At 35.7% G+C, this 23770-nt stretch overlaps 2 protein-coding genes across 2 annotated transcripts; one reads left to right on the top strand and one right to left on the bottom strand.

The window, feature by feature from the left end:
- Positions 1–3: 3 nt before the first annotated feature.
- On the bottom strand, positions 4–23131 carry LOC121732309. Its single transcript, XM_042122151.1, has 7 exons — positions 22875–23131; positions 13528–13690; positions 12803–12984; positions 11053–11982; positions 3799–3955; positions 2960–3138; positions 4–923 (listed from the first exon to the last, which is right to left on the bottom strand). The coding sequence occupies exons 1-7, from the start codon at positions 23095–23097 to the stop codon at positions 31–33; spliced, it is 2727 nt and encodes a 908-aa protein (XP_041978085.1). The 5' UTR covers positions 23098–23131; the 3' UTR covers positions 4–30.
- LOC121732303 lies at positions 5302–8895 on the top strand. Its single transcript, XM_042122141.1, has 2 exons — positions 5302–5380; positions 6047–8895. The coding sequence occupies exon 2, from the start codon at positions 6047–6049 to the stop codon at positions 8870–8872; it is 2826 nt and encodes a 941-aa protein (XP_041978075.1). The 5' UTR covers positions 5302–5380; the 3' UTR covers positions 8873–8895.
- Positions 23132–23770: the final 639 nt, after the last annotated feature.

Here is a 23770-nt window from a genome sequence, read left to right as displayed (position 1 = left end):
AAAAATCTAAGCTATGTCTAAATTATTCATTCAGTAATAATATTGTGGGTCACACACCGTATTCTGAATTGCCAACGTTGGATGTAAATAAATAATTCTAAAATTGTATTCATTTGGATTCAGCAAATTGAACTGGTACATGGGCAGTCTGTTGGATATGATCCAAATAACTTGAGGAGACTCGTGATCTACACGAAGGTCGTTGGGGAATACCAGTGTGAAGTTATTTCTCGCGACGACTCCTAAATTCTGCCTTCTATAGTCGGTTAATGTATTCCAACACGCAATACTGTCTTGTGATACTAGGTTGAAAAACATGACGCCATTGGCGTCGATAGCCGCGGCTGAGACCTGTCCTATTGCGCCACGATTTTCTCCTAAAAGCTTGAATTCATCGATAGAGTTGTCCACGCGAGACGGATCTCTTATGACCGAAGTGCTGACTACGAACTCGTTCGCACTAGACATGGAGTGGTAGTAAAGGAGATTGTTCTTCTTATCCACTGACATGCCGAAGATTCCGTCCGGCCACTGGAAGTTCACGCCGTGGAGAGTGTAATTGGACAACAGGGGCTCAGGATAGAACGTGTAGTGGTTAAATCTCCAGAAGGAGGCGTCGGAAACCCTCAACACGATGAGTCCGTATCTTCGAACGTCTGCGATGTAAATGTGTAGATCTTTGCACTGAGGGTCTCTCGAGTCTGTTACGATGTTCGTGATGAGGGAGTCTTGGAGCACAAATCGGTCCGGCAGAGGTAACTTCGCCAGGACCGTGTCTGTTGCCAAATCGATTGCGAATATCGTCGGTGGGCAGATCTGGCGTGGCGACTCGAAGCCTTCCACCTGGCCCGAGTCTAACGCCCACATCACGCCGCAGTCGTCGATACTCATGCGGAATATCGACGTGAAACCGGAACAGTTGCCTGAAATCAAAAATAGAAGTTATGTAACTTTTGGGCAACAATAATGTAGGTCGATATGTAATCGCATACGTATACCTGCGATTACATATCGACTGTCAAGAAAGTGAAGAAATTAAAAAGTGGCAACATCGTAGTGTCATCCCTTTCAAATCAGTCTTTGGCTGACTAATTTCCTAGAGGCAAAAAACCTTTTATCCCCCAATCAATACGGTTTCCGAAGAAAAAAATCCACGTCTGAAGCTGTTTTGAACCTTACCAACCACATTATCAAACACTTAGATAACAAAAAAAAGGTTTTAACTATCTTTTTGGACCTCGCAAAAGCCTTTGACACGGTCTCTTTGCCCCTACTTCTCAAAAAACTCGAAAGGGTGGGTGTTAGGGGGCTTTCTCTTAATATTTTGAGAGACTATTTGACAGGACGAACTCAATGTGTTAAAATCAATAACCACCAAAGCAAAGAGCTCCCAATTACCTACGGCGTCCCCCAGGGAAGTGTACTTGGTCCCACGCTGTTTCTTGTGTACCTAAATGAGTTATGCCAATTGACCTACAATAATACCAAAATAACGGCGTTTGCCGACGATACGGCACTTACGTTTGTGGGCGATTCCTGGGGTGAAGCTTTTGTAACTGCACAAAGTGCATTTGACTTAGTCTCCACTTGGCTGGCTGCAAACTCTCTTACTCTTAATGCTGACAAAACACACTACATGACTTTTTCCTTACGGGCATCTTCTCAACCCCCACCTGCAATGACTTTAATCGCACATGCATGTCGCACTTTTTCCCAACCCTGTGATTGTCCACGGCTATCACGTGTTCAGAGTGTTAAATATTTAGGTATCATACTCGATTGCAATCTCTCATTTTCAACACACATAGACCTCCTTCAAGCTAGAGTTCGCAAACTTATTTATATATTTAAAACGCTCCGACACGTAGCCAATCCACATATCCTTAAGAGGGTTTATCATGCTCTTTGTCAATCCACCCTAACCTATTGCATCTCCTCTTGGGGTGGAGTACCTAAATCTCAACTTCTAAAGCTCGAACGCGCGCAAAGAGCAATACTGAAGGTTGGCACATTTAGAAATTATACCTTTCCCACGACGGAATTATACCAATGTTGCAGGGTGCTAACAGTAAGACAACATTTTATAATGAGCACAATCCTAGCACAGCATGCCGCAACTGCTTTTAAAAAAATAAACAAACGCCGCAGTGATAAAATCTGTCAAATTAATAACTATAACTTTGTAAAATCGATGAGATATAACTACTTTTTAGCTCCTTATTTATATAACAAAATAAATAAATATTTACCAATATATGAATTGAACACTAAAAACTGTAAAGATACGCTCAATGACTGGCTCCTAGGTTTGACTTACGAAGATACTGAAGATTTGTTGACTATAACGTTGTAGGCTCACTCACACTCTGACTCTAATAACACTCCTCAACCTCACGCACAAAGTACACACGAACACAATGTGCACATAAATACACACCAATTATATTGGGTATAATATAATATTAAATTTGTACCACCAATATTTAATTGTATATTTTAATGTAATAATTTGATAATTAATATTTATGATATATAATTGATTGGAATTCTTATACTTTATTTTGTATTGTTTATTGTATCAAGCTTGATTAATTTTAAACATTGATTTGATTTGTAATCTAATTTTAATTGTCTGAAATGTAAAATCAGCGATATGCGATCAGTAGTTGGGAAAGGGTCCGGTGGCTTTAACACAGGTTATACTGTAACCTAGCTAAGCTGCCGGTTGCAATCTTAACATTATAATATAAAAAAACCATTGAAAATAAAATAATTTGCATGTTGTAATTGTCTAGATTAAGGTTTTTATGTTATCGAGCTGAATAAAGTACATTATTATTATGTTAAAAAAAAAAAAAAAAGTCTAAGAAAAAAGGGATAACACTACGATGTTGCCACTTTTTAATTTAAATAAAAAACTCATTGGTGGAACATTTAAGATTTTTTTAAATTATGATACCTGCTGATTGCCATCCCCAGTTAGGGTATGGAACTAGTTGGGGGGAGTCGTGTTCGGCCGGCACGGGTAGTACCGACAGGGTGGCGGGTATGCCCTTCTTCCAGCGAGGTGTGCTTACGAATACGCGGTTCTTCCAACGTTCAATCCCCAAGGGCACGACATTGGGTTGGATGAAGTCACTGTAATAGTCATTATTTGTAATGAAGCTGTTAGTATGTCATTTTTAGTTTAGTGTAAATTACCTCAAATCTACCCTAAATTATATAAAATTCAGAAGCTTTCACTAAAAATTTACAAAAATCTGTGTAATCCACAAGGCCAGTGACCAAGAACCAGTCTTCCCCTGAGTAAAACTACAAGAGAAAAACAAAATCTTGTTTATTTACAAACTTTATTTTCCTTGATTGGCCATTCTAAATATTATCAATATTAATAAATCTAAAACACCTACTTCCCAAGATTATAAAATATTTAATTCCTTATTTTGCATATTTAAGTAAACAACAATCACTCCTCAATGGTATGAGTTGTGAGTCTTGTGACAGAATGTTTTTAATGCACTATAATCAATGATGCTACCATACCCATACAATAATTATCCTAGTCATACCACACAATCTTCATTAAACTGCATCATGCAATTCTAACGATAATAATTAGTCGTTATTTGGATATTTTCTTCAGGTAATAAAAATGAAATGCGATTAAGAAAAACCACAAAGTTAAAAATATAATCACAATACAAAGAAAAAATCACAAAAGTTGTCAATAAAGGCAAAATTAAGAATGAAAATGAAATGAAAAAATATTAAACTCTCATAAATTACATAAATACATACCCATTTTGTATTGCAGTTTGGCGTTCTTGCTCACTGGAGTACGCAAAATCTATTTGCTTCCATCGATACAGAGTGCCTATGGCATTTTTGTTGGTGCAATAGCATTTAGTGTTGCTCGTCAGTAAAATAGCCACAACTAAATAAATAGCGAGCATTGCTATATTCTGAAAAACAAAAATTTTTAAATATACACTTCGCGAGCGGCTTTTAAGCGCTCTACTTCGAAACTGCGGACGGACTAAAAGATACTTAAGGTTCTCATATTGCTTAAATATTAAGTGAATACTTGATTAGCCTCGGAACCAGTTCGCCTGCGGTAATTTACTTGGGGACAACAAATCTGAGCGACCGCACTGGCCGTGTTATGAAATTTAGGACATCCTGATACTAAAGACTTATAATATAAGCTTATAGCTGGTATTCTATCGTCGTATAATCTATACTAGTCTATACTAATATTATAAATGCGAAAGTATCTCTGTCTGTCTGTCTGTCTGTCTGTCTCGCTTTCACGCCAAAACTACCGAACCGATTGTAATGAAATTTTGTATACAGATAGTCTAAAGCCTGAGAAAGGACATAGGCTACTTTTTTACTGGAAAAAAGCGTTGTAAGGGGGTGAAAATGCGTAAATTTGTTCAAATTAAGTTAGTTCCAAAATTCATAATAGATGGCGCCGTGCGTCTCTTACATCGCGCTAACGCTTGCCCAAAAGTCTTTCTATAAGAGGTGGTATTATCTTTTATTTTGTTTTCTTCGATTGTTATTTCTTTTTTACGTTATTTAATAAATCAGTACTTTTAATCTATGCAGTGACGTAACCTTAAACCTATCAATGATAAATAGTTTATGGGTAAATTTGTGTAATTGGGGGGCTAAATAAGCTTAAAAATTTGGCATAAAATATAAAGTTTAATTAAAAAAATTGAAATATTATGTGCACACTGCACAGCTGTTTTGATTTAAGGGGTACCAGAGTTTTTTTTATAAAAGCTTTTGACACCAATTTTGTTGACATCGCGCGCTATAAACTGAAGTCCACGCGGACGAAGTCGCGGGCAACAGCTAGTGATTAATAAAAGAATGTACATGTTTATAATTAACGATATTAATGACTAGATGACGCCCGCAACTCCGTGGAGCCAAAAACCGTTTATCACGCGGGAACCGTACATTTTTCTAGATCATAAGTATCCTTTGTCCTTTTCCGGGACTCAAAGTATCTCCATGCCAAATTTCAGCAAAATCGGTTCAGCGGTTTGGGCGTGAAGAAGTAACAGACAGACTTACACAGACACTTTCGTATTTAAGGAAGAGCGGGGCTATGTTGTCAGCGGGGCAATCTTGTCTGAAGACTTTGTAGCCTATGGTTTAATAGTTTTCTAGTCACGACATCTCTCAGCAGGTATAAAATTTAAGTAACTACGCGATAAGCTAACAGATGTCGCTGTAGGATGCATGGTTTTGGAATGACAGCTATTCTTCTACAGTCGCCATTTTTACTGGACACAAACTAGACGACGCTCCGCAAATTTTATTCCGTTTTACGTGTTAAAAGTGATTGTTGTGAAATTTGCCCAAGGTAAGTAATAACTTTGAATGTTGGAGATTATTTCTAGACTATTTATTTTATCCTACGCTTTAAATAAACAGTTTTATTGAGTCCGATGTCATAACTTCAAAAAATATTTTGGCGGGGCTATTTTGTCAATTTTTACGATAAAGTAGCCCCGTCGATTTTGTATGAATTTGCAAAAAGTTAGTGATGTGCTATGATTGGCTTTCATATCGACATAAGTATAGGTTATAAGTATAGGTTGAGCAACTGACATAAAATATTTGTGTTTTGTTATGAGTACACATATTAATTAATCAAAAACGTGTGAACCTGTTTTTTACGCCTAAACATCATAACTAATTTAAAGTAAAGTCTAGTACGGAGATTTTAATTTATTGAAACTGTCTACTTTATTTTTAATGCTGCTCGAGTAGGTAACAAAAGTTTGTATAGAATGTGGATGTATGAATGTGTGTTTGTTACTCTGTTACGCAAACACTACTGTACGAATCCGAAATAAATGGTACACCGGTAGATAATGACAGGAAATAACACATACAATATCTACAATTTAGGCTGCTAAGAGCGCATTAATATTTTATATTTTATCATTAATTTATCATTTTCTTTAAATGCTCATTCTTTTATAATTGCTTGTTATATACTAATAGTTTATAATTGTTGTTTCAGATGGTCCGACATTATAAGAGGATTAAAGAAAAAAGTTATTCAGAACGGCAAATAGAAGAAGCAGTTGACGCTGTTAAAAAAAATAATATGACGCTTAGCCAAGCGGCACAATTATTCGGAATACCGAGAACTACAATTTCTTTTAGATTAAACCATTGTGTGATGAAAAGAGCTGGACACCCAACAGTTTTTACTCCAGACTTTGAAAAAAAAATGGCGCATTGCTTGCACATAATGGAAAAACACGGCTTCCCAATAACAAGAAAGGAAGCATCTGTATTGATATCAGAATATGTGCGCCAAAATGGCTTGGTCACACCTTTTAAGAACCAAATTCCAGGAAAAGATTGGTTTCACTCCTTTCAGAAGAGGAATGAACTTTCTATAAAAAAACCACAAAATGTAGAAATTGCAAGAAAAAACGCTTGCGACCCTTTCATTATTTATGGTTTTTTAGATTTATTGGAGAGGGTACTACAAGAATTAGAGTTAAAGGAAAAACCCAAACAAATCTACAATTTGGACGAAACATCCATTTGCAATGACCCAACTAAGGGTAAGATTATAGGAAAAAAAGGTTTTAAGGCCACTAGAACAACCAGCGGACCTGGACGCAATAACACAACCGTTCTTTTATCTACAAATGCTTGTGGAGACAAAATTCCTCCATTGATTATATTCCAGGGAAAGTATCTCTGGAATCAATGGATTTACTCAGATGAACAAGTTAAAACCGCTTACGCGGCAAGCGAAAAGGGCTGGATGGAGACTCCTATATTTGAAAAGTATATAAGAGATGTTTTTGTCCCCGCGATAGGTACAGAGAGACCAGTCCTCTTAATATTTGATGGACACAAAACACATGTAAGTTTGGGTGTGATAGAATACGCGGCTTCTCAAGATATAACAATAATTAAACTTCCACCACATACCTCTCACGTATTGCAGCCGCTGGATTTAAGCACCATGAAACCCTTAAAGGATAGATGGGAAGCTGAATTAATAACATGGCAGAGGCGTCATATTGGGTCACGGTTACCTAAAAATGAATTTGCACGAATTCTCACTAATATATGGAGTGAGATGAACCCCGTCATTTTGGCTAATGGGTTCAGAAAAAGTGGAGTTTATCCATTTGACCGCGACGCTATTCCTAAAGAATTATTCGATCCAGTAAAATATAAAAAATGGGAGAACCGCGACGTTTTGAGCCCTGCGCCTTGCGAAGCTGAGCTTACACTACCAGGACCAAGTTCAATATCTTTGGAACGCAAAATAATAATTAATGACGATTCAGAAAAAGGCTCTGTGCTATTGCCTTGCGACGCTGAACTGACAAAACCAGGACCGAGTTCGAGATCACAAAACCAGGAACATGATGAACATCTATTGCAGTCGCTCGGCAACACTGGGCTATCAGAGCCAGTACCAAGTTTAATGAGTTTGACAATAAAAATAATTAATGAAGGCCCAAATCAAATAGAAAAACACGAACAACATGCCCTTGACCACAACACTCCAGAAAAACCAGACGCAGGTAAGAGAAATAAAGAAAAACCTATTAAAGTTTCATGCATTATAGCAACGGCGACCGAAAAACAAAAAGAAAATACTGAAGAATTTGAAAATAAAGAAATTAATACAGAAGAACCAATAAACAAACTACAAGAACTAAAACAGAACCGGAGAAAAATTAAAACATATCCAAGTAAAAGAAACGGCAAAAATATTAAAATGTCAACAACAACCGAAATACAAAAAAATAAAACTGAAGACAAAGAAAATCAAGAGATTAATAGGGGAGAACCAATATACGAGCAAGAACTGAACAAAAGTGAAAGCCGAAGAGAAAAAAAAACATACCCAGAAAAAAAAACTATACCAAAAACAGAAGATCCTAATAATGTGCAACCAGAAAATAAAATTCAAAGAATAAAATGTACCGATGAAAAAAGCAAAACAGAAGAACTAACGAAGAACAATAAGGCAGAACTAACAAAAAATCCAATAATTTTAGAAATACCAAAACGATTCAAAAACACTAACCTCCCATCTACATTACAAATTTTAGACGCTAAAACTATTCCATCTCAGAAAAAAAGTCATGAATATATTTCATTTGAAGAACTTTTATTGCAAACTATATCTAAGAGTGATTCCCCCGTGCCTCGAAAAAAGCGAATCACAAATAGCAATGCAGAAGTTTTAACATATAAAGATGTGATAGAACGTATGAAAAAAGAAGAAAATGAAAAACAACACAATAGCTCAAAGAGGATAAGATCTAAAGGTGATAAAAAAACAGAAAAAAATAAGCAAAAGAAAAAACAAAAAAAATCGGTTACCAAAATAAGGTCTAAAGTTGATAAAAAAAAGCATTCAGATACCGACAGCAACAGCACATGTTCATTTGAGTGTGTTGATGAGTCTGATGATGATGCAGAGAGTTTTTATAAAAACATTCTTGATCAGCTATCTGATGAGGAAAATGTTAATGAACCATCTACAGCTAATGTTGATGCTGACTTTACTGGAGCTAGTCATGAAGGTTCCAATGTAAAAACGGGACAATTTCTCTTAGCCAAATTTTATACCAAAAAAGGAAAAAAAACATATAAATATGTTTGTCGTGTAGAAGAAGTCTATGAAGATAAAATTGTTGTGCTTGGATTCAAGTCGAAGAATAAGCAAAATAACGTTTTTAACGAGGTCAAAAATGATATATCTATCATAGAATACAAGGACATTCAAGAATATCTTCCATCTCCGCAAGTGAGGGGAGAAGATTTTATATTTCCCTGTAAAATTGAAATTTTCGAATTGTAAAAGGTAGTGGGGATAGAAATTGATCTCAATAGTTATTAATAAGATTCTTTGTATTTTTATACTTACCTTGTTTTGTATTGTAGTAATTTTATTAATTAAGAGTCATCTTGTTTTGTCTTGTAGAAATTTTAAGGGTGTTTTGAGTATGTTGAAAATTACACTACTGTTATTTATTAATTACAGCTCTTATTTAATAACGGGTATGATACAATTTTATCATTTTGTTCCTTACTTAATAAAGTTTATTACTTACTTAAATGTGCTTTTTATAAGACCGGTCAAAAAATTTTTGAATCAAATTGAATTATATTTGGAAGTTTAGAATGCATTGTTTCTTTCGTAAAAACATTTTTCTACCTTAACTTTTCTTATTCAAATTGATTCCAGACAAAAAGTTATCGATATCTAAAAAAAAAGAATATTGATTTTTGTATCGATATAGTGAGTCCGTCACTATCTAGTATGGGCGCGAGGCGGAATAGCCCCTCCAAAAGTTTAGGATGATTTTTCTCGAAAATGAACCGTATGTCTGCGTAACTAAATACAAATTCAAATAGGCAGCATCATCAGTATTGTCTAGCTTTGAGTAAAACGGGAATTGCTCCACAGATGTCGTTTTAATAAACTCGTGACGAAATAACCCCGCGCGGGGCTATCTTGTCCAAAGTCGACTCCTTTTAAAATTTTGCTATTTTCTTAGCTACTGCAATCGTTTAGCACATTCCTAATATGATGAATAGAATAAGAAATAACGGCTTGCTTTGATTTAATTGTCAAATTTTCCGTAGCTATTATTTAAGAAAAAATACAGACGTGTTCTTTTTTTAGTGTTATTTTTCGGACGGAATAGCCCCGCCTTTCCTTATAATATTATAAGTATAAAAGTAGGGATGTTTAAAAAAGTTTGAGACTATGTTTTCTTAAAAGGATAAGTACTTATAAAATTATAGTATTAGTTATTCCTATCCTTTTGCTCATTAATACTAAAGTATTTATAAACTTACCTGTTCAACAGCTAAAGGGGACGTTTGCACTACTAGTTACATTCACTTAAACTAAAAATTAATTACGCAAATAAATGAATAGTTAATTATTGACCACGCCTTCATAACTTATCACTGACGTACGAGTTACGACCTTATAGTATATTTTTTTGCACTGCCACACTCCACTTACGCTGTTTCACTTCACTGATATATTTTATACTTAATTTAAAATATTTGAAAGAAAAAAAATATTATGTTTTATTAATTCTATTTTCACAAGGAACTTGAGCAGACAATTTTCTTGTTCAACCAAGTTTTTTTCAGATATTTGTAAGAGCAAACGAGGCTTTAGAGACGTCCGCTTATTCCAGCATTGCGTGCTAAGAAGTGCATTTTGATGAAACTGATGATAAAATACTATGTTACGTATACTTAGTTCCACCCAGCTGTAATGGAATATGGTTAGCGGTTACATTTCGTACATTACTCATTTTTACTATTTACTCAGTTGGTTAGTAATTTGTCAAGTTACGCATCGATCTACATTAATAGTTTGTTATTCTGGTAAATCTATACAAATGAAAAGCAGTTTTTTATACAGTATATCTATATATATTGTTGAAACACTTTAACTTATACGTTGAAACACTATATACAGGTGTAACAAAAATAAGTGATAATACTTTAGGGTGTGTACGTGTTCCTTGTAGAGAGTTCACTGTGAAAGTAGCAGCGCTGAAAGACCAAAATTTTTTTTTACTTTTGTATGGGGAAACTCGTGACGCTCGGGCCCTTGCCCATACAAAAGTGAAAAAAAAATTTCGTCTTTCAGCGCTGCTACTTTCACAGTAAACTCTCTACAAGGAACACGTACACACCCTAAAGTATTATCACTTATTTTTGTTACACACTGTATATTGTTGAAAAACTTTTAATTAAAAACAGCGTATTTTAAAACATTCCTAAAATGCGACTAGTTACTTTAACCTTCTAATTTGTACATATTATGGTCTGTTCAAGGTCACTTTGTGGGACCACCACCTTGGAGTATGGATCAAATTGTTGAGCTGTTCTGAATTTGCAGCTTGGAAAATTTTAGTGCCTAGCTTAGCTTAGTATTACTTTTGAAATTCAATTCCATAAGTTCGCATATAGTGGTAATTCAGTAACATCAGTGACGCCATCTTGAATGACTCCATTGAGTAGGTGGAGATGATGGAACAGTTGGGTCACACACAGTACCCCGTACTGCCTGTGTTGTGTCTGCATATAATATTCGATAGTTGTAGTCTTCAGGATCCAAAGAACCGTCTTGAAATATTGGCAGCTTATTCGATATCACCCAAACATTTTGTTTCGTTTCTTGGTCGACTTTAATGTCATTAGGAAAAACTAAAGTCTCCACGTTCTTAGCTACGACACCCAAATTTCTTTTAAGGTAAGGTTTTCGTGTGTCCCAGCAACCAACTGTATCTCTTATTACCATGCCGTAAAACATTACACCGCGCCTGTCGATAGCTGACGCAGACGATTGCCCCAATGGTCCTCTGGTCTCGCCGAAACTTTTAAACTCTTCAGCACTACTATTCACACTCAAAGGGTTTTGTAAAACAGATGTTTTAACGAAGAACTCCCTGTCACCTGACATGGAATGGAAGAACAGAAGTCTCTCGTTGGTGAAGTACGTGGGAGTCAGAGCGAGCCCAAAAATTCCATCCGTCCATTGAAAATTTAGACCATGTAAGGTGTAGTTGGAGGAAAATGGATCGGGATAGAAGTAGTGATGTGTGAATCTCCAGAAGCTGGCATCGCTTTCACGAAATACTAGGAGACCGAATCGCCATGTATCCGTTATGTAGAGGTGAAGATCAGAGCAATCGCTTTCTCTTGAGTCTACGACGATGTTTGAGAATAGGGAGTCCTGTAGAACATACTTCTTGGGAATGATGTATCTTGCTATGATCATGTCGGTGACTAAATCGAACACAACGATGCTAGGTGGGCATAGCTGCTTCGGTTCGTTTTGTGAGTCGATCTGACCAGAATCGAGAACCCAGAGTCTTCCACATTGATCGACATTTATTCGGAAGACGGATGTCAGCCCAGTGCAGTTGCCGCTTTTACCTGGAATTTATATTATAACCAATGGCATAAATATAGAAAGAAAAACTAATAAACATTTTTTCAAGACCATTAATTAATGATAATAACTGATCTGATTTTTGTTTATGTGGTTTATAGTGAGTTCTTATGAGGACAATAGGGATGATGACAAGGTCAAAGATTAGCAAATTTTGTTAATAAAATAAAGAAATCACGGTAAAAAATAAGTGTTCCCAAAATTTCAGCTTGATAGCATTTGTATTTTTTTTTGTTATGCGCCTTCAAAGTTGGATATTCAAGTCGATTTTTTTTTCAATTAAATTTTTCAATATTTGTATACAATTCGATAACTTATGCAATTAAAAGCAACTTTTGTTATGAAACCACTTTCATAAACGCAATATTTAATATACCTGTCGAACAAAGTTGTCTCCCGATGCGTACAAACTACGAAAGACTGACGTCATACTTTCGTAGCACTTTGTATGGAGCGTTTCGGGCAAGTTTTTTTTATGAGATATTTGAATTGTCATATCTTGGGGAATTTTTAAGCTATCAGAGTCATTCTTTCAACGATGTTTCTATTTTTTAAGTGTCTTTCAATTACCGTCAATAGTCATCATGCCTATTCCAGGGTCATTTCAAAATCACTAAAACAGTTAACTGTTTTGCTTATTTAGGGTCTGTCGTCATAATATACAATAATAATTGTAAATTGTTACAAATGTTGTATGTTATACGGAAGTCACTGGATGTAGCAAAAAATACAAACTTAGCCTTCGGTTGACAGTGATTTATTTATGATGACCAATTAGATTAAGACAAACAAGCTCGTACTTACCGGAAGCTCTATGATACTTCCAGTCTGGATATGGTTGGACGAGGGGCGATTCGGTGCCTTCCAATCGTGACACCGTGCCCAGAGTAGCTGGGACTCCCTTTCGCCAACTTGGGAATGTCACCCATATTCTAGATCCCCACACCTCCAAACCCAATGGCAGAACGTTCTCGGGTATGTAAGCTCTGAAACGATAAGTACTTTTTAACTAGTTGTCATAAAAAAAATAGAACTATGATTATTTATTCAAGAAATTACACTACATATTTTAGAAGGACTTTTTTGTAAATAGCTGTGTCTGAAACTATACCTACTGTACCGATTTTGATATTTAACACAATCCCTATTTACAACAGAAAACATGATTAATAGTTATGACGTCACTTTAATGGGGTTTGACTTGACCATCACACGGCCAAATTACGTAGGCCTATCTCTGTAAAAGAAACAAATTCTCTTATAATACAATTGTGCATACAGAAGGCCATGGAAAAGCCTCTCTTTTTAAAAATTTCATGAATATTGAGCAAAACTCTAGAACAAACTGTCACCAGCAGTATTTCTGAACCAGTATGACCTGCAAACCTTCAAGAAGAGAGCATATTCCGTCTTAGAAGGCCGGCAACGCACCTGCAGCTCTTCTGATGTTGCGAGTATCCATGGATGACGGTAGTTGCTTTCCATCAGGTAACCCGTTTGCCCCCTTATTAAAAAACAAAAACAATTACTCTGATTGTATGGCATTCCTTCGGTGGTTTTCCGAGAGGAAGTGGAAGTCGATCTGCTTCCATCTGTACAGGGTCGCGAAGGGCGGCGTGTCCAGCGTTGGCCAGGTGTTGGTTAACCCTAACATGGTCATCCATAGAGTCACTCCGGTCAGGCGAGCTCGCTCTGAAAATTATACGCTCCAATAAAATATCACGTAAGTCGATGTAACAGGTATTGTAATATTCATATAGTAGCAGTACACGTTCTGCTATAGTAGGTATATCATACAAAATATCGTAATGTTGGAGAAAAAAAGATAGTATTCATCCAAAAAAAAGATAAAAATACTATTACGGCCGCACATAGAGATATTTCGATTACTCTGTGTATTTAATGAAATAGATTGTAACTTATGATTCATACATTTGCTGTGAAACTCTTCATTAAAATTATTAAGTAATCAATAAAAATATCTCAGTATGTGTATTGTAAGTATAGTACCATCGAGGAAGTTGATTCCTATGCAATTGACAGACCAACGTTATTTGGTCGAATATGTCAATTCAATGTTAATTGTGATCTGTCACTTGTCAGCTGGGTTTGACGTAACGCAACTAAACTACTTAGGTCCCCGATTTGCATAGGAATCAACTTCTCTGATAGTACATATCATAAGTTTTTGTTTTTGTTTAAATAGCGCCTGATTTTGTTCAAAACGCGATTGCTGTCACATTTATCAAGGCGCTTTAATTTTCATGTGTTTTAGCACCTAGACTTTAGCTGCCTGCTCATATTTTGCTATTATATATTTTAACAAGCTGTCTTACACCTACAGAAGTAAAGACTTAGATTAATGTAACAAAACTATAAGGGCTTTAATTAGATATTGATATATATATTAGAACAATTCATAAGATAACTATGGCTGTTAATCATGTCAATATATTACATTGCTTCATATATCCTTTGCCTAATCATCATTCTGTACCACTATACCACTACTACCACTATAATAAATATTTTATTAATCAACCGACTTGAAAAAAAGAATGTTATCAATTCGACATGTATTATTGATTAATGATTATGCATGTAATATTTTCGGAACTGCCCATTTTTCGTATATGCTATAACACAACTGTACTCGGCGAAACATGGCGGTTATAGCGGTCATTGACCTTTTTAGTTTCTAGGCGCTACATGAAAAATGCTCGCACTGTATTTAGAATATTTAAGAATAAAATTGGCCTCTTATAAAGACACAGATTATTACAGATTCATCGGAAAACCTCTTAGTTACTTTTAGAATGATAATCTCCAACTTTTTAATAATATTATGCTTCATATTATTCAGTTCAAATCGAGTATGCAAAACGAGTATACGATATCACCCAGACTAGGAACATCTGACACTAGTGGTCGGTCAATCGCGGTTTGAATTGAAAATGACTACGAAAATGACAAGTTTTTTTACAGGGAGTCAATGACCGCTACTGTCTCGATTCCTCAAGTAGACCTTAGTCTATATCAGCTTCTGAACAAATGTGCCAAATTTCAAAAGTGTATGTATATTTTTATGTTTGTGTTCTCCAGAACTATAAGTCCGATTTAAGTTATTTTCCTTTTGTTGTACTAGGTATTGTTCAACTTAGGGAATGCTGCAAGTTTCATCAAAATTGGTTCAGTAGTTTTTGAGATAGGTAATTTTTTAGATAGGGAATTATCAATTACGTACAATTTTGAAGTCGGTTTTGTCTTATTAAAATACTATTATTACACTTTTACTGCTAAAGATTTTACATAAAATTTAAGTGTGTCTATTACTCGAAACCTTACCCACATACCATTTCATTACATCAAAATATAAATACGGAAATAATCACATATTACGTGCATAGAAATAAACGGAATATTTTTTAATTCATAACTAATTTGTTTTCATTATACACTTAAACATTTGTGATCATAATATTATTTAATGAATGCTTATGCAATTTAAACTACATATTTAGTTTAATTTTTATTTTTTAATGAGTTTTTAATTGTGAGTTTAATTTTCGCAGAGGGAAAATTGATTATGGAAATGCAGAAGCAATGCAGAATAAAAATTTTAATTGTTGCTGAGCATTTGCAGAGCATGACTAGTGACCACTTTCCACAACAGTGCAGTCATAGATGAAGTGACGTAATGATCGAAAGGCAATATTGATGACGTGTGAGCAGGTATATTATGTCACCAAATGGCGAACCGCGGTCCGCATCCGGACCGCCGCCGCCAACCCATTGTGTGTGGACCAAGCATTTTCGAAGTTGAACTTTTTTTTTACGGGCAAAAGGCCCACCACACATTCCCACCACTGCAACTCCTGTGTCGCCAGGATCAACAGTGGCAACCAACCACGAAAACCCTTTGATATGAACTCAGTGATTCCCGAGGGACAAGCTAAATCTGTCTTGGGACCCGCAACGAAATTAATCAGAAGAAAGGTAGGAGGAGTAGGAGATATCCAATTTCCCTCCCCAAGCAAAGCGGGAGAAAGCCAAATTGTAATGATAATTATATTATGTCCGAACAAGAGGGGGAAGCACCACGGGAAAGAAATATACTTAATACAATATGCTTTATAAAAATGATATAATATATTTATAATGGCAAACTTGTGTTCGATTGTTTCCAATAGTATTTAATAGTAGTAGAGAAAGATGAACTTCGTTAAAAATGAATTTCGGCCTTGACTAATTACTGATGAACTTTTCCAGGATTAATGTCAATAGCTTGCACCAATATTACACTCCAAACTTCATAAAGATAATTAGCTACAAAATTGACTTTATTCTCATTGATAATGTTTGTAAATTCCATAATTACCGTTGTTTTTTTTTTTTTATGCGTGGACCTCAAAGGTCATTTCATTTCTTAATATGGACCCCGGTCGAAACTAATTGGCGACCCCTGCTATAGACTATAGAGTAAGGGTCTAGTAGGTACCTATATTTGATATTATTTCTTAAAATAAACGACTTATAATGGACTAGGTGACGCCCTCAACTTCGTTGCGCCAAAATTCGTTTATCGCGCGTGAACCGTACATATTTCATTAATAAAAAGTATCCTCTATCATTTTCCGGGACCCAAAGTATCTCCAATATAAATTTCAACAAAATCGCTTCTGCGATTTGGGCATGGAGAGGTAACAGACGAACAGTCAGACAGACGTATATCAGCATTAATAATATTAGTACAGATGTTACTAACCAAAAATCTTCTTTGGGCCGAAACTTTGTATTCGCGCGAGAACCTAAAAGTAATCCAGATAAAATTCATCCTAAAAACTCTCCCTATCTCTATACCAAATTTCTTTAAAATATATCCAGGGGTTTTAGCGCGAAGAGCTAAAAGACAGACAGGCAGACGTACTTTCGCATTTGCAATATTAATAAATGGAACTACAAGATAGTAGATAACTACTATAGTAACTAGCTTAGAAGTATGATTGATGAGGCTCGGCAAAAGGCAATAATGTTAAGTGGCAATTTTATTAACGACTGCTGAAGTTATTGGTAGATTTAACATCATGTTACTTCTCATGTTCTTCGAATTAAATGAAAGAGACTAGGCTAGGTATTTTAACAAGCCATTAACACTAATATAACGTGTTGGTTAAATTGGAAGCGTGTGTCGAATGCTGTGTTATAATATATTTAGGTTGAGTTGCACCAGAGGCGTAGTTAAAGTTAAAGTTATGGTTATAGTTAAGGCTAAATTTAACTTTAACTTTAACCTTAACTTTGACCGGAGAAATTGAAAGATGACAGCTGGTCCAACAATGTTATAAATGAACGTGGGCGTGGGTAAAGGAGAACTGTCAAAAATGGCGTTTTTGTATAATGACAGCGATAGTTCCTTTTTTCGCCACGTGCATTTAAAACCTTGTCGAGCTCTATGGTTATGGTTAAATATGGCGTCTTGATGGCGTCCATTTGACATTTTGCATTGTAGTTAAAGTTAAAGTTACAGCTGTTATAGTTAAAGTTAGTTGGTGCAACCTAACCTTAATGCTTCTGACTTGTAGAAGTGCGAAGTAGGTAACACTACATTTGCTGAAGAATTTGGTATCGAAATGGCTCTCAATGTTTTCAATATTGTGTTATCATTGCTAAAAATATTTTTTCACTATAATTGGATAAAAGCTAGTATGATAGCTGCTTAGTTCATTCTAAAGTACCTAATTGTTAATCACTATTTGTTGTGTCCTATACTAAAGATTTTGTGATTAATTTTAACTTTATGTAAGCTTTCATAATAATTTATTTAGATTAATGGAGCCTTCAAATGAAATATAAAATTATGATTAAGACTGTAACAAATAAGTGAAGGTGAATTTCTAATGATGTCAACGACGGAAATCAACGACAAAAACAGCTAACGAGATTCGAAAACCATCGTAGCGGCTAACGGCCTTTGTAAATTGTAGCTGTGAAGCTATTATAATAGAAATAATATAATAAGCCTATAGGCTGCGCAGAACTTTAAGATTACTGGGCAAAATCGAAGGGGAAGACGCAGGGTCTGAATTTTTGATTTGCACTTGCACGGAAAACATAATATTGGCACAGTATAGCAATATGACATATCCCTACAGTAGTGAAACGAATGTACTCGCGCAGAGCAACGGAGGGGTACCCGCGGGGAAGCGGGCGGCGCGGGCCCGCGTACACAAACTCGCGGAGTTTGTGTACCTGCGCCCACAGGGGTGACGTTGGCGCGTTGTCTACGAATTTTGTGTTGTAAAACGATAACTTATCTTATAAACAATAGGATATTATAATAAATGTTCAGTGTACGGATGTAAATCTGATTCAAAAAACAAAAAGGATTTAAATTTTCATAAATATCGGCTCACAGTTTACACTAATATTATTGTGTTGGCCTTGGCGGCATTTATTTGCATCTCTGTTTTATTAACCCCCGACCAAAAAGAGGGGTGTTATAAGTTTAACGTGTCTGTCTGTCGGTTTGTCTGTTTGTGGCATCGTAGCATCCAAACGGGTGGACCGATTTTTTTTGTTTGAAAGCTGACATGATCGAGAGTATTCTTAGCTATAGTTCATCATCATCAGCCTGCTCATTGCTGTAATATCACGGTTTATCTGGTTCGTGATAGGCCGATTAGCAACATGCAGTCGTTTGATGGGTATTTTGCATTCTGGTTCGTGACACTTATGAATATATACACATTATTGGAGAGTTGACCTGGTGCTGCAGCGTCACCTGGTAATCAATAGGATACCCAACTCCTCACCAACTTAGAGCAGAGGTTTCGTGTTTGGGCTCATTTTAATTGCGATAACAAGTTAGACTTTGATAAACGTTGATAAAGACGTTGAAAATATTTGCATGCTGCTGCTGCAGCATCACCTGGATTCTATAGGAGCCGAGCTCCGTATGAATGGTATGAACCCAATGTGGAGGTTTCATGTTTGGGCTCATATTGACGGTCTCATCCAAGAGGACATATTTTATAGATGACCTACCATCTATAAAATATGTCCTTGTTCCTGTTGATATGAATTATTCTGCACAAGTTTAAAAAGCATAAAATTAAATTAAATCAAGAAATTTAAAAAAACCCCCGCCAAAACAACTTTAAAAAGTAATGAAAAAACATTTATTGACTTTAAGTTTAAATAATTCCTAAGAGTAAAGTAATATTTTATTCCATAATTGTTGTCAAGGTGTGTCGGGGGACCGCTAATGTAGATGTTTGATTTCACATAACATTACAGTTTAAGGGTCAGTTCACAGCGACCCGAATCGAAAGAATTAGCGACTATTATGCCATTATGGCGACACAAAATGCAAGTCGCTGTTGTCGTAGTTTACTTGGCGGTCCTCCGACACATCATGATAACAATTATGGACTAAAATATTACTTTACTCTTAGGAATTATTTAAACTCAAAGTCAATAAATATTATTTCATTACTTTTTAAAGTTTTTGGCGGGGGTTTTTTTTTAAATTTCTTAATTTAATTTTATTGTTTACGTTGTAAGAAGTGTAACAAGGAGAGAAACAATATAGAATAAATTAAAAATCTGTCAAATACCCTGTTACATACTAATTAGTACCGACCTAGCTATGTACACACACCAAGTGTAACATTTTGTCCTTTGGACCGCCCTTACCGCGCACGTAATAAGAGTTTTGAAGTGCTTCTCTTGTGATTAATTATTGGATATTTTATTATATATTCGAAATTTCGAATGCGTCTTCATTCGTGGATCCTTGGAAATCTATAGTTATTCTATTGTGTCTCGCTCACCGGTGGCTTGGTGGGTTAATTTTTTTTTTTAAATAGAGAACTAAAATCATCTAAAAATAAAGTTTCACGTAAATATCTGGCAGTACGACATAATATGTAAATAGAACACGCTGATTAAACAGATTAAATGATAACATTTGCATTACAAGCACAATATTTTATTTTTATTTTATTTCCCGTTTCGTGGCAACCCTGGCATATCTGCTCGGTACCTGTCATCGGTGGCGGCATCGTGCGACAGCAAAGGCGTTTCGTTACTGTAGGGACTAATATTGCTATACTGTGATATTGGTTAGATTGGCGATCAAACGGCATCGTTATTGGGGGGTTGCGATAATAATATATGCCTCTATTGATTGCTATTGTAGGTTATTTGTAGCTATGGTACACGTGTGTCACCAGTGTGACCGAACAATCAGGCTTCTTACAGACGAACGGCACTTGTCGACGCTACGCGTCGACCGCTGCGCCGTCGGCAAGTCTTGTGCCGTTTATCTGTAAGAAGCCTTAAAGTTTTGCATGGCCCACCCCGCATTATAAGGTGTTTGAGAATGGAGGTAGTAGAGAATTAGAGGTAAAACAAGATTTTAACATGGGATGTTTCATGTTTATGGTTCGGCAAACAACCTTAGTTATGTAGAGGCTAGAGCCCTTGCTCTACATAACTAAGGCTGTTTTTCCAGAATTGCTGCTGTTTTAGCGATTAGTCTTTGTATTAGCTTCATGGTCTATCATCCTGTCTCAAAAACATAAAATATCTCGCAACACAGTTTAGCCCAGCGCCGGTAGAAACGCATCCTAATAAGACTATGTACCTATAATTGAATGTTTTACTTGATCTACGTTTTGGAACCTTCTTAAAATCCCATACACATAAGACGTCGATCAATATGGGAAATTTGTATTCTCGGTATACACCAGCACGTGCTTGACCGCCGCGCCGGTGAAAGTCAAGTCTATACACCTATACTGCACGAGTTCCCAAACTTTTGAGATCGAGAAACAACATATTTATTTATTTTAATTTTCTTAGATAAGTACTTAACTTAGATATTTACGCAATTAATGAGACAAAAATGGATTTTAGCATCGAAATAGGTTTTTAAAATATAACTAAAGCGTTTTTAGGGTTCCGTACCCGTCCCGTAAAAACGGGACCCTATTACTAAGACTTCGATGTCTGTCCGTCTGTCCGTCTGTGTGTCTCAAGGCTGTAACTCAAGAAGCGCTATAGCTAGACTTCTGAAATTTTGACAGATTGTGTATATCTGTTGCCGCTATAACAACAAATACTAAAAACAAAATAAATTAAATATTTAAGGGTGGCTTCCATACAACAAACGTGATTTTTTTGCTATTTTTTGCTCGATATCAGTAACGATAATACATAGGCACTTGACATTTTCACACAATACTCAGTTTTATTTGTACTTTAATAATTCATAATAATATTTACTTAAATAAATGAAATAATTTAGGGGGGCTCCCATACAAAAAACACAATTTTCAGCGTATTTTTGCGCTATTGTGGTACGGAACCCTTCATGCGCGAGTCTAACTCGCACCTGGCCGATTTTTTATGTATTCATTGACATAAACATTTATATAATTGGATACTGCAGGATGAAGTCTGCAACTCCGTTGCGATAAAAACTGGACTGAGAAACGGTTTTAAGCGTGAAGGTAACAGACAAACACACTTTCATATTATATTTTATATGATTTGTAAAAATAAAAAAAATAATGAGTTAGAAATTATAACGACGAAAATCTCAACCGGTGACTGTCTGCGAAACCCCTCGGAACCGCGGACCAAACTTTGGGAAACCCTGCTCTACACTATACAACTCTAGTATATGCGGAAACTATCTACTAAATGGTTACAATAATTAATTGGCCATATAATATTTCTCTACTGGATTATATATTGCAAGAAACTTTATTGCCGTACGTAATACGGAAAGTTTTTGCAATTCTTTTCGCTTGTAGAATAGAAATTAACTTGTGGACGTTCTTAAATTGGGCAGGTTTGATAGTAATTGAAAATCTTTTTTTTTATGAAATAAGGGGGCAAGCGAGCAAACGGGTCACCTGATGGAAAGCAACTTCCGTCGCCCATGGACACTCGCAGCATCAGAAGAGCTGCAGGTGCGTTGCCGGCCTTTTAAGAGGGAATAGGGTAATAGGGGAGGGTAGGGATGGGAAGGGAATAGGGGAGGGTAGGGAAGGGAATAGGGTAGGGGATTGGGCCTCCGGTAAACTCACTCACTCGGCGAAACACAGCGCTAGCTCTATTTCACGCCGGTTTTCTGTGAGAACGTGGTATTTCTCCGGTCGAGCCGGCCCATTCGTGCCGAAGCATGGCTCTCCCACGTATATTATTCGTCTAGTATAGTATTCGTCTCTGTTTTTTTTGTTTTACGTAAAAATACTAGTTTTTTGTGTAGCATTCATTTTATTCGTTCTCTCTAATATATTGAAATTGCCTTAGATATCTATACCGTTGTATTTTTTTCCATCTTGACTCACATGGACTACGATTATGATTTTTCCAATTATTATTTCCGAGTTTTTCAGAGATCTGCCTGAGTACGCCTGATCTGCCTACTTGGCGCTTTTTAGTTGAATGTCTCGAAAAAGGGGTTCGTTATAACGCCAACATCTATTTTTGTAAATTATTTAATGTGTAGACCAGATTTAAAATTAAGCATCTGCAGATGCGTGAAAGTGTTGATGACTTCAAACAATCGTTCGGGTGGAAAAAGTAAAATCGAAGCCAAGGGCCTTAAAGTAGTTAGATATGGTTCAAGATTCGGCTTATTTAAATAGGCTTCTTCTATTTTTAAATTGTTATTTTATACGAGTATGCTGTTGGTCGATATTATTTAATTCAAAATGTTAAAGTTTTATTGGAAGTTGTTATGTAATGTTTAATGTTGAAGTTAACTAACGCATTTTGTTAAGTAAATTTCTTCGTATAGGTACGTTCTTATTAAAAAAAAATATTAAATAAGTAAAAAATATGTAATTTCACATAAACTTACCTTCATTTTCAAGTTTACTTCTATAATCCTTATTAATATGTGTCTGTCTGAATTTTTCACTCAAATATTGTGTTTCATATCGCGTATCTCGCAAACTTTCGTGTCCATTGTTAAATGTGTTGATGTTCCATTTAGAGTCAATGTGTTGGTACTCTCTGCTTATATCAGCTAGAAGTATAGGAGGCGACGACCACTGCACAAACCAGTGATGGGACACAGCCATTTCTCACACACAAAAAAAGTTAGTACATCATCGCATTAAAAAAAAACAACACATCAAATAAATAGCGTATTCCATTTTTAAATTTGCAAAAAAACGCGCACGTGAACTCAATAACAATTCTAAAGTTTGTCTGTTATTTGCTGTACACCGGACGCAGCGGTTAAGAGCTCTTCACAGAAAACTCCGCTAAAGCCTTTCTAATGTCGACAACTAAAGCGTATATATGGGAAGGCTTTATTTTATCCCTTTTTGATCTTCTTTTATAACATTAAAACATAATTGCTTCATCGTATAAAAATAATGATGCGGCAAGACGAATTTTTGGCAAGTGGGGACTGAATATCTAAAATCAATGCCCTTCTGAGGATGGGCGGACTGTACGAATATTATAATAGTACTGAATAGAATACAATTATAGATATATTAAGTAATTTGTTTATAACTATTTTATTGTATTGTATTTTATAATTATTATCTTTCAATAAATATAATAATAATCATTTGTTTACAGGTTTGTTGTACTGTTAACACCTGAGTTTAAATAGAAGTCTTTGTGTTAACATAGTTTGTGAAACCTATTTTCACAAACTTTACTTCCAAAGCAGAATTAAAATGTTCCATCCTTGGTTCCACCTCTTTTACTGATAGACGAAGTTATTTCTGACATTATTAT

Source organism: Aricia agestis, chromosome 12 (assembly GCF_905147365.1).
Source record: "Aricia agestis chromosome 12, ilAriAges1.1, whole genome shotgun sequence".
In the NCBI taxonomy this organism is placed as follows: Eukaryota; Metazoa; Arthropoda; class Insecta; order Lepidoptera; family Lycaenidae; genus Aricia; species Aricia agestis.
The sequence above is the reverse complement of the archived record's forward strand: the minus strand, read 5'-3'. Positions and strand labels throughout refer to the sequence as shown.